Here is a 14,201-nt window from a genome sequence, read left to right as displayed (position 1 = left end):
GTTAGAAATGCAAAATCTCAGGCATCACCCAAGACCTGCTTGGCCAGAAGCTCTGAGGATGGGGGCCAACAACAGTTACTCTAACAAACCCTCCGGGGATTCTGACACAGCCAAAGTTTGAAGTTTGATCAATAATTGTGTTCAAAGAAATTAATTTATAATTTTCAGGCTTTTAAATTTGCTAATTGACATAGGTACATCATTGGCCCATATACAGCCTGCTTTTTGTTTACTTTTAAAAATATAATGAATACTCTTGAAACCACCACCATCACCCCCACCCCAACACAAGAAGCAGAACATCAGCAATAACACCTCTGTCCCTGCACCCCTCTCCTGCCCCACCCTGGTGCCCCCCTCTCGGAGGTCAGCACTATGCTGAATGGTCTATTCCCCCTTCCCTTTCCCATTAACTTTACACTTAAATTACAGTTAGCTTATTACGATTTCTCCTTGTTGCTGCATGGAAATACATTTTATTCATTTTCACTACTGTATAATCTGCTATCGTGGAAATATACCAACATTTATGCTTTCTCTTATCCATGAGCATTTGGCCTTTTTCCATTTTTTTTTGCTATAACAAGCAATCCTGTTATGAGCATTCCACGTACACGTCGGCAAAATGGTCCACATGTAGGAATGAAAATACCAGGTCATAGGAAATTTGGATATTCAACTTTATAAGATGGTATAAGATTGTTCTCCAAAGTGCTGAACCAATCCCATACCCATAATGAGCAATATAAAAAGAAATCCCTTTGATCGACAAGTTCCCCAACCCTTGGCATTTTTTGATTTCTTAAATTTTGTCCACTGATCACTCCTCTTCACACAAAAGTTTTAAATGATATGGCACTATGTTCTAACTGTTCCATCAAATGTGAAGGTTTCTCTCTTTTTTTCTCTACAAAATACACCTCAGTAAACTGTAACTTTTATTCTCCCTGCTTCTCAGCCTTACTACAGACATAATGTGTACTAGCTGCTACCACCACCCGGGAAGGACACAGCCAGGGGCAGTCATTCCTTCTCCACTCTGCCTTGAAGTCCTCAAGTGAGTGGAGAAGGCACTGCTCCCTGCCCGCCCAGAGGACCTCAGTCTGTGGTGGAGACTCCAGCTCTTTGAACTCACAGGTCCCCCTTTGGCTCCTGAGGCTGGAGTGTGCCTTTGTTAGTTAGAGCAGGGCCTCTGTTAGCCTGGCAGCCTGAGCCAGGCAATAGATCTGTTCCTGAATCTGGCTGCAATCAAACATTTTTTTAATGAAAGCATATTTTAATTATCAATTAATTAAATACACTAGAGAAGCTTGCATTTTAAAGCGAGCTTCTTTTGTAAAATAAATAATCACTGACATTTTTTTTTTTTTCATTTTTCTGAAGCTGGAAACAGGGAGAGACAGTCAGACTCCCGCATGCGCCCGACCGGGATCCACCCGGCACGCCCACCAGGGGGCGATGCTCTGCCCATCCTGGGCGTCGCCATGTTGCGACCAGAGCCACTCTAGCGCCTGGGGCAGAGGCCACAGAGCCATCCCCAGCGCCCAGGCCATCTTTGTTCCAATGGAGCCTTGGCTGTGGGAGGGGAAGAGAGAGAGAGGAAGGAGAGGGGGAGGGGTGGAGAAGCAAATGGGCGCTTCTCCTGTGTGCCCTGGCCGGGAATCGAACCCTCACTGACTTTTCTTATGACCACATCTAGATTTCCAGATACTGAATTTATACAAAATAGGGCACCAAGTTTAAGCAAGTTTGGAAGGAGTCAGTTAAAATAGAACTTATCTGGTTCTAAAAATCAGCCTACATTTACCAGAACACTAGTCTAGCTTAGCTTTCCAGGTATGAAATGCTCTTGGTAAGCTCTGATTTACAGTCTTATTCGTTGGTAAATAAAACATCTTTCCTCATTCTCTGATTATTAATTCTTAATTACTTAAATGAGTCACACATCTCTAGTAAATTGCTTATTTCGTATTACTCGATGTCATCCAGTACATTTATTAATGGGTCTATTAACCAAATTTTTCCCTTTCCACATCAAAGGATACTGTCCAAAATTAGTTTAGTGAGAGCCTGGTATGCCGACAGATCACTCATTTTAGAAATTTGGTTGCAGGAAAAATCCACCTTCTGAGGAGAAAAAGAAACAATGCGTCACACTTTATTTTTCATCCATCTTTACCACAATAATTAAATGCAAATAAGAATGCATTTCTGGGTGAAGGGCTAGAATTTTTACTGAAAACCCATCCAAGCTAAAATAGTTGCCCCTACTTCATCACTGTCTAACTGGGATCCTGTCTGTCCCCTTTGAGACCCTAGGAAGACATCTTCCTGTGGCCAGAGCCGACATCCTGTGACCCAAACGCTAGTTCCTGCAGCTGCTCTCTCCCCATCAGCATTTATTGTAAACTTTTTGCTCTTCATTCGGGATTCACCTCGGTTTCACCCTCATCACCATTTCTTTCAGAGTCTCTACTACCCAGAAAACTGGGTTCAGTTAGTGTATACATACACCTTGTTTCTCCTTTCTTGGCCTTTTCTATTTTTATCTCAATATAGTCTCCATGTCACCCCTTAGTGCCAGAAAATTCTTCCTAATCCATCCTTCAGGTCACATCTCTTCAACCTAACACCCTCTCTCAAAATGGACTATTTTAAGTAAGCATTTTCAACAATATCAGTTGTTCCTACTCAAAAAAATGAGATTACAGAAATACAACATTAAATAATTTCACTTAATCATTCACCTACTGGCAAAGGAGAAACAAACAAAAAAAAATCCTCACTTTTTTGAAACACTGCATTGATAATGTGCAGGGCACATTATAAACATTTTCTGGAAAACTATGGAGCAGTTATATAATAAGCACTTATTCTCATTTTCTTGTACCCTTTAAAACAGTGATTCCACCCCCCAAAATGCACTACAATTATTTTTATCAATGCATTAAATTCCTTTTTTTTTTTTTAAAAAAAAAGGGAAAATTGGCAACAACTCAAGTGGCAAGAGTGGAAAAGTGGTTACATTGATTTACACTACAGCACTGGCACTGTACACATGGTCGGTCACGTGCAAGTGTATGAACCATGTGAAGATAGACATTGTGAACTACACAGTGCTAAGTGAAAAGAACAGGACACAAAACCTCACGCCTACACACACTGCAGCTGTGTAAAATGTACACTAGACTGAAATAAGTCAGTTTGGCATATTGTTAATGGAGTTTCATGCTCATTGTTTTCTTCCATAGAATAATGATAAACTAGAAACAAACTTATAATTATCTGAGCTTACTTAAAATTGGCACTTTTTCATCAACATCTGTCATTTCTTGTGCCCCGGCACGTGTGTCCTTGTGACAGCTACCCAACCAACCCGTCGGGGCTGAGCGCCAACACTGAGCCCTCCGTGCTGCTCTGGTGCCAGGCTTGCTGAGGCCTTAGAGGGCTGAGGTTGCTCTCACTCCCATCAGGAGTTCCATTGGCTCCCGGAGCTTGTAGGAAGCCCCCATCAAACCAGATGAAACTTCTTCACCTACTAAGAGCAAAACTATTCTGGGAAACAGTGAGGCACAAGCCTCCGCCCTCTAGGAGAGGTGTGTTCTCTCTGGTTGGTGGCACAGGATCACAGACAACAACAACAAAAAAAAAGGAAGCAGTTTCCCGGGGGTGTGTGATACGGGCTTGGGGTCTCAGACATCGGGTTCAACCCCAACCCTACGACCTCCTGGGAAAGATTATTAGTCTCTTAACCTTTCCGTCCTTCAGGGTCCTCGTCTATGAAATAGGGCCGTTCCAGCTGCCTCACAGCTGTGTCGGGGCACTAAATAAGAGACCACAGTGCACGCACCAGAATCTCCACCATTCCCTGCCCACGCTTACATGGGGTTCTCGTGGCTCCTCCCTGGGGTCTGGCCCTCCTCTGAAGTTGCCAATATACTTGTTCTTATTCTTCAGGAACATTAAAGAAGGGGAAGCTGCCATAGTGATGGGTATGTGTCATTATGCATTTGTCCAAATCCATAGTATCTGCAACACCAAGTGGGAACCCTAATGTACACTACAGACTTGAGGTGACAGTGATATGTCAATGTGGGTTCATCAATTGTAAAAATTAAGAATGGTGTGTCACTGGTGGAAGGGTGTCAGATTTTGGATTTTATATGTGTGCAAACGCTGGCAGAATCCTTCAGATCTAAATTAATCTGGTTTGTAAATAAAGTAAAGCCAGTCGCTTAAAAAAATGGCAATTGTTGGTGTCTGTTTCTAAATATAACTTTTAAATTAAACATGAGTCCAAAAAGAGGAATGCTAATCCCAAACTCTGTGGCATTGGTCCCCAAATTTGTCAGCACATAGAGCCCAAGTCCCGTCATTACGTTGGGCCACCTGAACTAGAATCTCTGGCAGCAGGGTCCAGGCATTGGTGGCTTTAAAAACTCCCCGGGTGATTGTGGTGTGCAGAAAAGTTTGGGAACCACTGCTCCATGACCTGCCTGCTTCCATGTGGTCAGTGGACTGGCAGCAATCACAGCACCTGTTGAGTTGCTGGAACTCCCACTCCTGGTCAGAATCTCATTTCCACCAGAACCTCTGGTGATCTGTGTGCACGCACAAGCGCAGGACCCAGTGCCCTGCGGCAGAGCAAGCTGCTCTACCGGCCACGGCTCCCAGAGAGGAGCCTGACTCTGCCCCAGAAATGCAGACGCAACTGCAGAGAGGTAAGGATCAAAGTCTGAAATCAGTGCTTCCTAAGAAAACTAAAGGCTGGAGCCATAAGAACGGTACAATGTGAGCCCCCAGGAAATGTTTACAGTTTTCACATGTAAAATAATTCTGCTATAATGAAAACATACACATGATAAATAGTATTTAAATAAGGATAATAGAACAGAAGGAAGTTAGTTCTTTAATATGAACACGAGCGTTTAGCACAGCTTCCTAAAATGATTCCCCGTTGACAGACCATCTCCCCTTTCTGAAATCAATGATGTATAAATCCTCTTCCCTCTTATTTCATTTTAAACACACGATTTACCCCTACCTCTTACTCTCTGAATTTCCTATTCTAGTGCCATTTTGCGGATTAGTGTACTTTACAAACCACTTAACAAACATTATGTAATGAGTGCAATGATAAAGTCTACCTTGAGATTTTTGGGTGGCTTGAAATTGAAGAATGTTGTCAGTTTATTTTGAGAAGCATTAAGTTCTAGAAGATAAGGCATATAACCTACACAGCACAAATCTGGGGAGAAAAAAAGAGATGCACAAGAACATAAGCCAATAAAATAGAAATTAGACAAAACCATTAAAAACAGCCTATGTTACGTGAGAATTTTTTTTTTTTAATTTTTTTTTTTATTTATTTACTTTTTACAGAGACAGAGAGTGAGTCAGAGAGAGGGATAGACAGGGACAGACAGGAATGGAGAGAGATGAGAAGCATCAATCATTAGTTTTTCATTGCACGTTGCAACACCTTAGTTGTTCATTGATTGCTTTCTCATATGTGCCTTGACCGTGGGCCTTCAGCAGACCAAGTAACCCCTTGCTGGAGCCAGCGACCTTGGGTTCAAGCTGGTGAGCTTTTTGCTCAAACCAGATGAGCCCGCGCTCAAGCTGGCGACCTCGGGGTCTCGAACCTGGGTCCTCTGCATCCCAGTCCGATGCTCTATCCACTGCGCCACCGCTAGGTCAGGCACGTGAGAATATTTTTAAATGGTGGCGGATGCAAGCACGTCTTACTTATTCCAGATCAGTGAAATGAATAGTGTGTGTGTGTGTGTGTGTGTGTAACACGCATGCGCATGCATGGACGCAAAGCTCTCTCCGTTAGTCAATAATTGAACGTTCTTCCGGGGGCCTCCCCCCACCTCCTCCCTGCTTTTTCCACAACAGTCAAGTAACAAATAACAGGCCTGCTTTGTGTCCCACAAGATGTAGATAATCCTCTTGATAATTAGCCCCTAAATAACTGAATTGGGTCTTTTTTTTTTTTTTTTGTATTTTTCTGAAGTTGGAAACGGGGAGGCAGTCAGACAGACTCCCGCATGTGCCCAACCGGGATCCACCCGGCATGCCCACCAGGGGGTGATGCTCTGCCCATCTGGGGTGTCACTCTGTTGCAACCAGAGCCATTCTAGCACCTGAAGCAGAGGCCACAGAGCCATCCTCAGCGCCCGGGCCAACTTTGCTCCAATGGAGCCTCGGCTGCGGGAGGGGAAGAGAGAGACAGAGAGGAAGAGAGGGGGAGGAGTGGAGAAGCAGATGGGCGCTTCTCCTGTGTGCCCTGGCCAGGAATCGAACCTGGGACTCCTGCACGCCAGGCCGACGCTCTACCACTGAGCCAACCGGCCAGGGCCTGAATTGGGTCTTTTCAGAAAGACTAAAAATACCACCATTAGAGAACTTTTTTTTTGCTATAAAGGAAATTTTGTTTTTGTTGGACTTACTCCTACATCTCATTAATTTATTATATTTTGACTCTGGGTTGGCTCAAATGAGTGTGTGAGTTTTGCATTTTAGCCCAGGCAAATATTCTGAGCATCGACTACTAAGTAAAGAACTGATGTGCTAATAGTCACTCCTAATGAAACTACATGCAAAACATAAAAAAAAAAAAAAGTAAAGGACTGTGTTGCCTTTCTCTGCCTCTTTGCAGCTGATGCACTCCGGGACAGGAGGAGGAAAGAGAAAATGGCTCAGGAAGAATCACACGAGGAGGCGCGACAGCCCTGTCTCTACTGGTCACTTCTTTCTCCACCTGAAAATGGTAATGATAACGTCTGCCTCTCTCCTCATTCTGGATCACAAACCAGCGGTCACAGTCACTAAAGCCAGATGGTCCCCACCAATTTCTACTTCATTCCTCTAGTCTAAACCACATCCTTCTTTTGAAATGAAATTGTACTACGAGGGACCATCCATTGAAACATCAACCTTTCAGTGGGAATTAATGAGCAAATCAAGGAAGCTGCCTGTAAGGGGAAACCGAAGGAGACACTGTCATGCTTTACCAGTTTGGGCTATTTGTCCGTTTTGAGCTCAGCTCTGTGTCTGTCAGTAGTGGTCTGGACTGTCAGTTTCCACCAGCCCCTGCAGCCCGTTGGAGGTGATCTTTCTGTGGGCAGGGAAGGGCGGTACCAATGGCGCTCTGTCTTGAAATAGCAGCAGCAGCAGCAGCAGCTACCACTTAGATGGAGATGAAGAGATGACAAGTACATTTCATACTGTGTGGATGGCGAAAGCTTTCAAATCACTGACAGAAAAAAATCATGGTCTGGGATGCCGGGCTTCTTTTTCAGGCCTATTTAATTCCCTACTTTGTGTGTAGTGACCTCCATGTCCACCAGATGGCAGGAGCACCTCGCGTCTACATCCGTGGTTCTCCCAAGTGCAGTCCTGGACAGCTTCAATTGGAATAAACTAGAAATGCAAATTCTCAATTCCCACCCCAGACCTGCTGACTCTGAAACTCGGAGGGTGGGGCCCAATCATCTGTGTTTTAACAGTTCCCACCTCCCCCCACCCCCGTGGTTCTGATACAAATGAAGCCTGGTCTACACCTGCCCATCAATAACACTGTCCACACAAAAAGAAACGCATGCTGTACTGTACAGACAGCAGGTTCTCAAACACTTGATGAGTTAATAAAACAGGCCACAAAAGATGAAAGAAGACTGATCTGAAGAGGGAAGCTTCATTCGCAACTGTGGGCTCCTTTCTCAAGTGACAATGACGGTGTGAAGCCACATCTCTTTCCTCTTTGCTGAAGCCCGCCGCCTGCCCACCACTCCAGAACTCCTTATCCTGGAACCAAAGCGAACCTTGGAGCTGTGGGGTGCAAGTGAGTTCCTGCCAGTAACACTAAAAAAAGTCCTCCTGATGCTTTGACAGCTGAGATTTGCTTTAAAATAGTCCTGGGGGAGGGGGGTAGGTAGGTCCACAGGAAGCAAGACAGGCGTGGGCTGCTCATTGTTGAACCTGAGTATTGATGGCAATGGTCTTCTATTTGCTCACGTTTGTAATTCTGAGGTGATCAATCGTCCTCCTTTAGGGAGGACAGTCTCTTTTGTAAATTCTGTCCTCCCTCGAAAAGTGACCTCCTACATGTCCTCCTTTTTGATATTGAAAGACTGATCTGTAAATGTCAGTATTCGATCGATGCAGTCAATCCATTGTGTGTGATGTGACATATTTGTATCTAAATGAGTACTTTTTTCTTACAATTATTATTAAAAATTAATAGACATGTAAGCATAATTACAAAATATTAAAAATATTTTTATTATGCATTTATCATATTATATTATATTATTGTTGCAATGAATAAAATGTTTCTTTTATTTACAATATTGTTTTCTTCAATTTATTTTTGTCCTCCTTTTCATTGTAAAAATGTTGGTCACCTTCGTAATTCTCCATAATCAAGTTTTATAAAACTGTGGGGGTGAGGGGAGTCTTTCAAAAACAGTAGCATTTTAAGAAAAACTATGCTTTCGATTCCCAGCCAGGGCACACAGGAGAAGTGCCCATCTGCTTCTCCACCCCTCCCCCTCTCCTTCCTCTTTGTCTCTCTCTTCCCCTCCCACAGCTGAGGCTCCATTGGAGCAAAGTTGGCCCGGGTGCTGAGGATGGCTCTGTGGCCTCTGCCTCAGGTGCTAGAATGGCTCTGGTTGCAACAGAGCAACGCCCCAGATGGGAAGAGCATCGCCCCCTGGTGGGCGTGCCGGGTGGATCCCTGTCGGGCGCATGCGGGAGTCTGAAGTCTGACTGCCTCCCCACTTCCAACTTCAGAAAAATAAAAAATAAAATTTAAAAAAAGAAAAACTATGCTAGAATACTTCTTAGCCACTGAAATGAACGTGCTGCTAAATTATTACAGTCGTATGAAGTTAAAAAACAAAAACAAAAACACCTTAAAGTAAGCCAGAAAAGACAATATCAGCAAAATTTAATTGTTACAAAAAAGACAAATGAAGAGAGTAGAAAGATTATCAGTGAAGAAAGCAGGGCAGGAATAAGGATTTGCTTCCTTTCTAAGAAGTCTAAAGAAAACAAATCAAACCCTTTAACTTCAAATAAGATCAGACAATTAGAAACAAGGATTGAACTTTCAAGAAAATATAACTAATTTCATTCCATGTGAACAAGGTGTCACAACAAATAGATTGTATATACCTCCAAGTGGCAAAGTTAAGCATTTAAAAAATCAACTGAATGTACTGCTTACAAAAAATAGGAGATATTTCAAAATGAATACGAAGCGACAAAAAAAACCGCATTTGATATTTTTTTATTAAACAAGAACATCAGAAAAGCAAACAAGTCAAAGAAAGGTGTTTGATTATGCAAATGAGATACAAAACCAACTTTTATTTCATTGGTGAAAATGTCCTATACAAAAGGCTTAAAGTACTGGAGTATCTGCACTTCCCCTGATGCCCTAATTTTTGTGAGCAGTATATACAGACACTGCAAAAATAGAGGAAAAAATTGTGAGTCCCTCATGCTCAAATAAGAACAGAAAGAAGTAGAAGGTCAGGATTCAAATGCTGCAAATGCAAAAGAAAGGAAAGAATTCATTCAAGGGAAAATAAATGAACTCATCCACACTGAAGAAACTAATAGAGGGAAAGAAAAGGGAACCATCAGATATTCAGGACATACTGAAGAAGTAATAAAGCCGGCCTTAAAAGGAAGAAGCAAACATTCTATCTAACACTCTCAGCCATAGCATAATATTGCATGTTTGCTGCCCTTGACTTTTTCTTTCGTCATCAGTCATTGGTGCCTTTTCTACATGGAAAGTGTGGGATCAATATGCACATTGATCCACAATAGCATTTCTGTCGAATTTTGTAGTATTAAACTATACTATATACCAGAGAGCTTAAATTTTAAAATGATCTGGCGATTCATCCATTTACTAGAATGACAATTACGTACCTTCAATTCTATTTACTGAAACATCCAACTTCTGGAGGTGAACATATCCACACAGGATGCTAATGTCAATCAAGTCACCGCCCTGAGAAAATAAAAGGTAAGCCTTGAACGTTGCTTTGACAGATGAGTACTCAGTCTTCTTGCAACGTCTAGAAACGGTAGTTGACAAAAGAAATCCAGAATTTATTTTATAAAACAAAGTTGAAGTGAGAGGACCAACTCTGAACTCTAGCACTAATAGGATCTCAAAACAGACTATATGCCCGTTTAAAAAACGCCTTCCTCTGAAGAAAATAACAGCTTGGAAAATTAGTGGTGTTAGCAAGAACAAACGCAACATAAAAAGGCAAATTAAAGTTGTGTCAGGAAGATCTTCAGAGCAGAGTTTTATATTTAAAAAAAAAAAATAACATGTAGTAGTAATAAAGCCAAAGACATTATCTGGTTGAAGAGAAAGCAAATGGCCTAGAATTTAAATGGGATGTTAGAATTCACACCTCACGGGGAGATCATTGATAATAATACTGCCCACAGTTTCACAGGAATCACTGTGTGGACTCTCTCCCACAATAATCTCATCTAATCAAACACCCTTTGAGATCCTCAGGGTGGATTCTTTCCAATTTAGAGAGGAGGATTATGAAGTACAGAGAGGTGCATAAATCACCTAAAAATCACACAGCAAGTTAGTGACAGAGAAGCAGATCTAAGTCTCCCGAATCCTTTTCTAACATTCCTTCCATGAAATCTTGTTTTTGGTGCACTTCAGCAGCAGTTGGAGGGGTGTTTGGTCCCTTGGAACAAAGATCATATTGCTAATTTATGTTGTGATATTCGAATCAGAAAAAGTCCACCACTGAAGTGTCATTATAAGCAAGTTCTCAAATGGGATAATAATAGTGTTTAATACAGGCCACTAGAAGAGTAATAAATAAATACTTATTGAAAACCTACTATGTTCTAGGCATTGTGCTTGGTGCAATGAGAAATACAACAATGAAACTGAGCTGTATTGTACCCTTAAGAAAACTATGACTCTGGTCATAGGAGAGAAGCGACATCACATGTAATGAGAGAAAGTAAAAAAAATAACGTGTCACATAACTAAGATATAAGGGGAGGGAGAGATTACTAAACCAGGCATCCCTGTGAAGGTGTATTTAGTAAGACAGGTTATGAAGGCACAGTAATTCACCACGTGATAGCGCCAGTGTAAGGAGGTCAGTGGCAAAGCAAGTTAAGCTTCAGTTCATCTGGCTGAAATAAGATTTAAAGAATTGCTTTTTTGGGGGGTGGGGGAGGGTAGATCAATTTAAGGGATAGAGCTACGTACATAAGAAGAATATTGATGGAAAGGGACTCGTGTGGGGATGTGTTAGCCGCTGGAATTACTTACCATTCCAAAGCCCAACAGTGCCAACCACATGGGGTGCTGCCTGCGTGTTATTGCCTCCCTGGCTGAGTCATCCGTCAAGTGTTATAAAGGGAAAATAGTCAAGGGTTGCAGCCCTAAGATGTGGTTCCCAAAGGACATGCCATGGAACCAGCAGGGGTGAAAAGAACTTAACATTTCTTGGATAGTTGACAAGAGCAAATCCATGACAAAACAGCCCTACCATGAATTTCACCCACTTAAGACCAATTACGGCTCGAGAACAAAATCTGCATGTGCTTATTTCATGAATGTGTCTGCCTTTATTTTGTAAATCTCCAAGAAAATACTTAATGCTTTACCATATAAGGAAGCAAAAGAGTTAAATGGTTTTTCTAGGACCCTAGAAAAGCAAAACAGGATTCTGTTCCTATGATAAAATTGGAGCCAGGATTCTGTGTTACACCGTGACTAGTATTGGAATCTTAAAAATTGATAAATAACGATCCATTTTTCTTTTCATTGACAATAGTTATCTTTAGGAAAGTGAGAGATAGCTCAGAGCTACTTAGTTCTTGACATACTTTCGGGGTGGGGGGGGGGAACGTCAATACCAAAATCTCTTGTTCCCCTGGATTCAGATAATAAATTTGGGTCCTTGAGCTGATCAGAGAAAAAATTCTTAGAGGTTTTGATTAGTTTTACAGAATCAAATCTTCTTCTTCTGGAAAGAAGGCATTGATTGCTATAAAAGAGACTACTTAAGATGAAAGAAATAGACTATGAAGGGAATGAAAACAAAGGAATTTGAGGAGCTGAATATTAGACTGGAGAGGACTCTTTGATGTCTAACATTTACATAAATAACTCTTATCACCAGTCTCCATCCGATGCGAGACTCTGAGCTTTGGGGCCACCACCAAAGCTATGTGCACCAGAAAAATGAATACGGTCCAGCCCCCGTCGAGGTGTAGCCAGACTACAGCGATCTCATCCGACTCACCGATAAAGTCAGATTGAGGTAGACGTGCTCAGTCCCAGAGCCCGAGCGCCCCAGCTGGGACAGTGCCTCAGCCACGACCTCCTCTCGCAGGATCCCATCGAATTCCTCCTGCAAAAGAAATTGGGAAAGGTGGCCAGAGAGGGCTGCTTATACAAAAGGCACAAGCCATCTCGTCAGATCCAGCACTGGAATTCTTTTTTTTTTTTTTTTTTTTTTGTATTTTTCTGAAGCTGGAAACGGGGAGACACAGTCAGACAGACTCCCGCATGCGCCCGACCAGGATCCACCCGGCACGCCCAACAGGGGGCGATGCTCTGCCCCTCCGGGGGGTCGCTCTGCCGCAATCAGAGCCACTCTAGCGCCTGGGGCAGAGGCCAAGGAGCCATCCCCAGTGCCCGAGCCATCCCCAGTGCCCGGGCCATCTTTGCTCCAATGGAGCCTTAGCTGTGGGAGGGTAAGAGAGAGACAGAGAGGAAGGTGGTGGTGGGGGGGGTGGAGAAGCAAATGGGTGCTTCTCCTATGTGCCCTGGCCGGGAATCGAACCCGGGTCCCCTGCACGCCAGGCCGACGCTCTACCGCTGAGCCAACCGGCCAGGGCCCAGCACTGGAATTCTTGCTGGAGAAAACAGTTCATCAGTTAGCTTCCTATTGGCTAATTTTGCTGGATTCATATAATTTAAAAGTTTTATTAAAAGAGTAATAGTCATTTCTACAGAGAGGCTGGCCCTTAGTTTTCAGACATCCAGGGACCGGGGGTGACCCAACGCGCCCCTTCCCCAGTAATTACAGAAAGGAGATATAACAGGTGGGCCAGTGCTAGGTCTGTGCCATCTTCACCTCCCTGACGACCACCAGCACATGAACACTAACATCGGCACAAGGACACAGAATACAGAAATCACACCAGTATGACTAACCTCGGCGAGCATGGGGACTATGATGGCACAATGTCTTTCCAGGTTTCCTATACTGATTCAGGAACCAACGATGCCACTCAAACTGCTGGTACTGAGGGCATAAGTAAGTAGTCACGTGCTACTGTAAAGATTTTCTGACTCCCCAAATCTACACTAACTCAGGGAAGCAGCCACCACTCACATGGAGGTAGTGCTCCAGCTTCAGGGCTGGGCAGATCAAGTTTTCTGTGAATCTCATAGCCTCCATCTATAACTATGGGGAGAATGAAAAAAAAAAAGTCTATGAAAAGCTCTTAACACATTGGCTAGAATATAGCAAGTATTCCCAATAAATGATGGTTGTTACTACTAATTGATGAAGTCAGAGATTCCACATCTTAATGTTTCATTCATCCATACTAATCCACTTGTTCATGAAATGGGGGAAAGAGATTTTTTTTTTTTTAAATAGAGTTCCAATCTTATCAAGGCCTGGGAATGAACAGAGGTAAGGGTGTTATATTTCCTCAGAAACTTTCCACCTAAATGTCAAAGCTGCCCGGACACAGCCCCTCCATTTGCTGGATAAGAGAAGATATGGCACCCCTTACCTAGAGCAGGCGGATGTCCATTTCTCAGCGTAGCTATTGCTATGGAGACTGGCAGACTGGCAGCATTTTCCCAGATCCCCAAGGCCAGACTCCCTCCCCCTCAAATCTCCTTTGAGGTTCCTGCCACCTGCCAGTAATACACCTGTCCCTTCTGGTCTTTGGTCAAATTTCAGTCCTTTTATGCCTTCTATCTTGGGTGCCTTCGGAGTTCCCAAGGATGGCCATTCAACACCTCTACTACTCCGAGCACACACACATGCACACATTTCTTGACGTTCATCAACTTCATACGCCTTAAAATTGATCTCTGTTCAATTTTAGCCACTCTCTCCCCTGGCCTTACTTACCCTGGATCTGGTCACCATGCT

The 14,201-nt window shown here is 43.0% G+C and overlaps 1 protein-coding gene across 2 annotated transcripts in view; it reads right to left on the bottom strand.

The window, feature by feature from the left end:
- Positions 1–14,201, bottom strand: part of LOC136323430 (leucine-rich repeat and guanylate kinase domain-containing protein-like) — a 110,286-nt gene that overhangs the window by 88,914 nt on the left and 7,171 nt on the right. For both annotated transcript variants that reach the window (XM_066255267.1, XM_066255268.1), the window contains exons 2-5: positions 12,327–12,434; positions 9,952–10,033; positions 5,148–5,248; positions 2,046–2,127 (exon numbers count right to left, since the gene is read on the bottom strand). In XM_066255267.1, the coding sequence (XP_066111364.1) occupies positions 2,046–2,127; positions 5,148–5,248; positions 9,952–10,033; positions 12,327–12,434 (373 nt within the window). The remainder of the gene's footprint in view (positions 1–2,045; positions 2,128–5,147; positions 5,249–9,951; positions 10,034–12,326; positions 12,435–14,201) is intronic.

Source organism: Saccopteryx bilineata, chromosome 2 (assembly GCF_036850765.1).
Source record: "Saccopteryx bilineata isolate mSacBil1 chromosome 2, mSacBil1_pri_phased_curated, whole genome shotgun sequence".
In the NCBI taxonomy this organism is placed as follows: Eukaryota; Metazoa; Chordata; class Mammalia; order Chiroptera; family Emballonuridae; genus Saccopteryx; species Saccopteryx bilineata.
The sequence above is the reverse complement of the archived record's forward strand: the minus strand, read 5'-3'. Positions and strand labels throughout refer to the sequence as shown.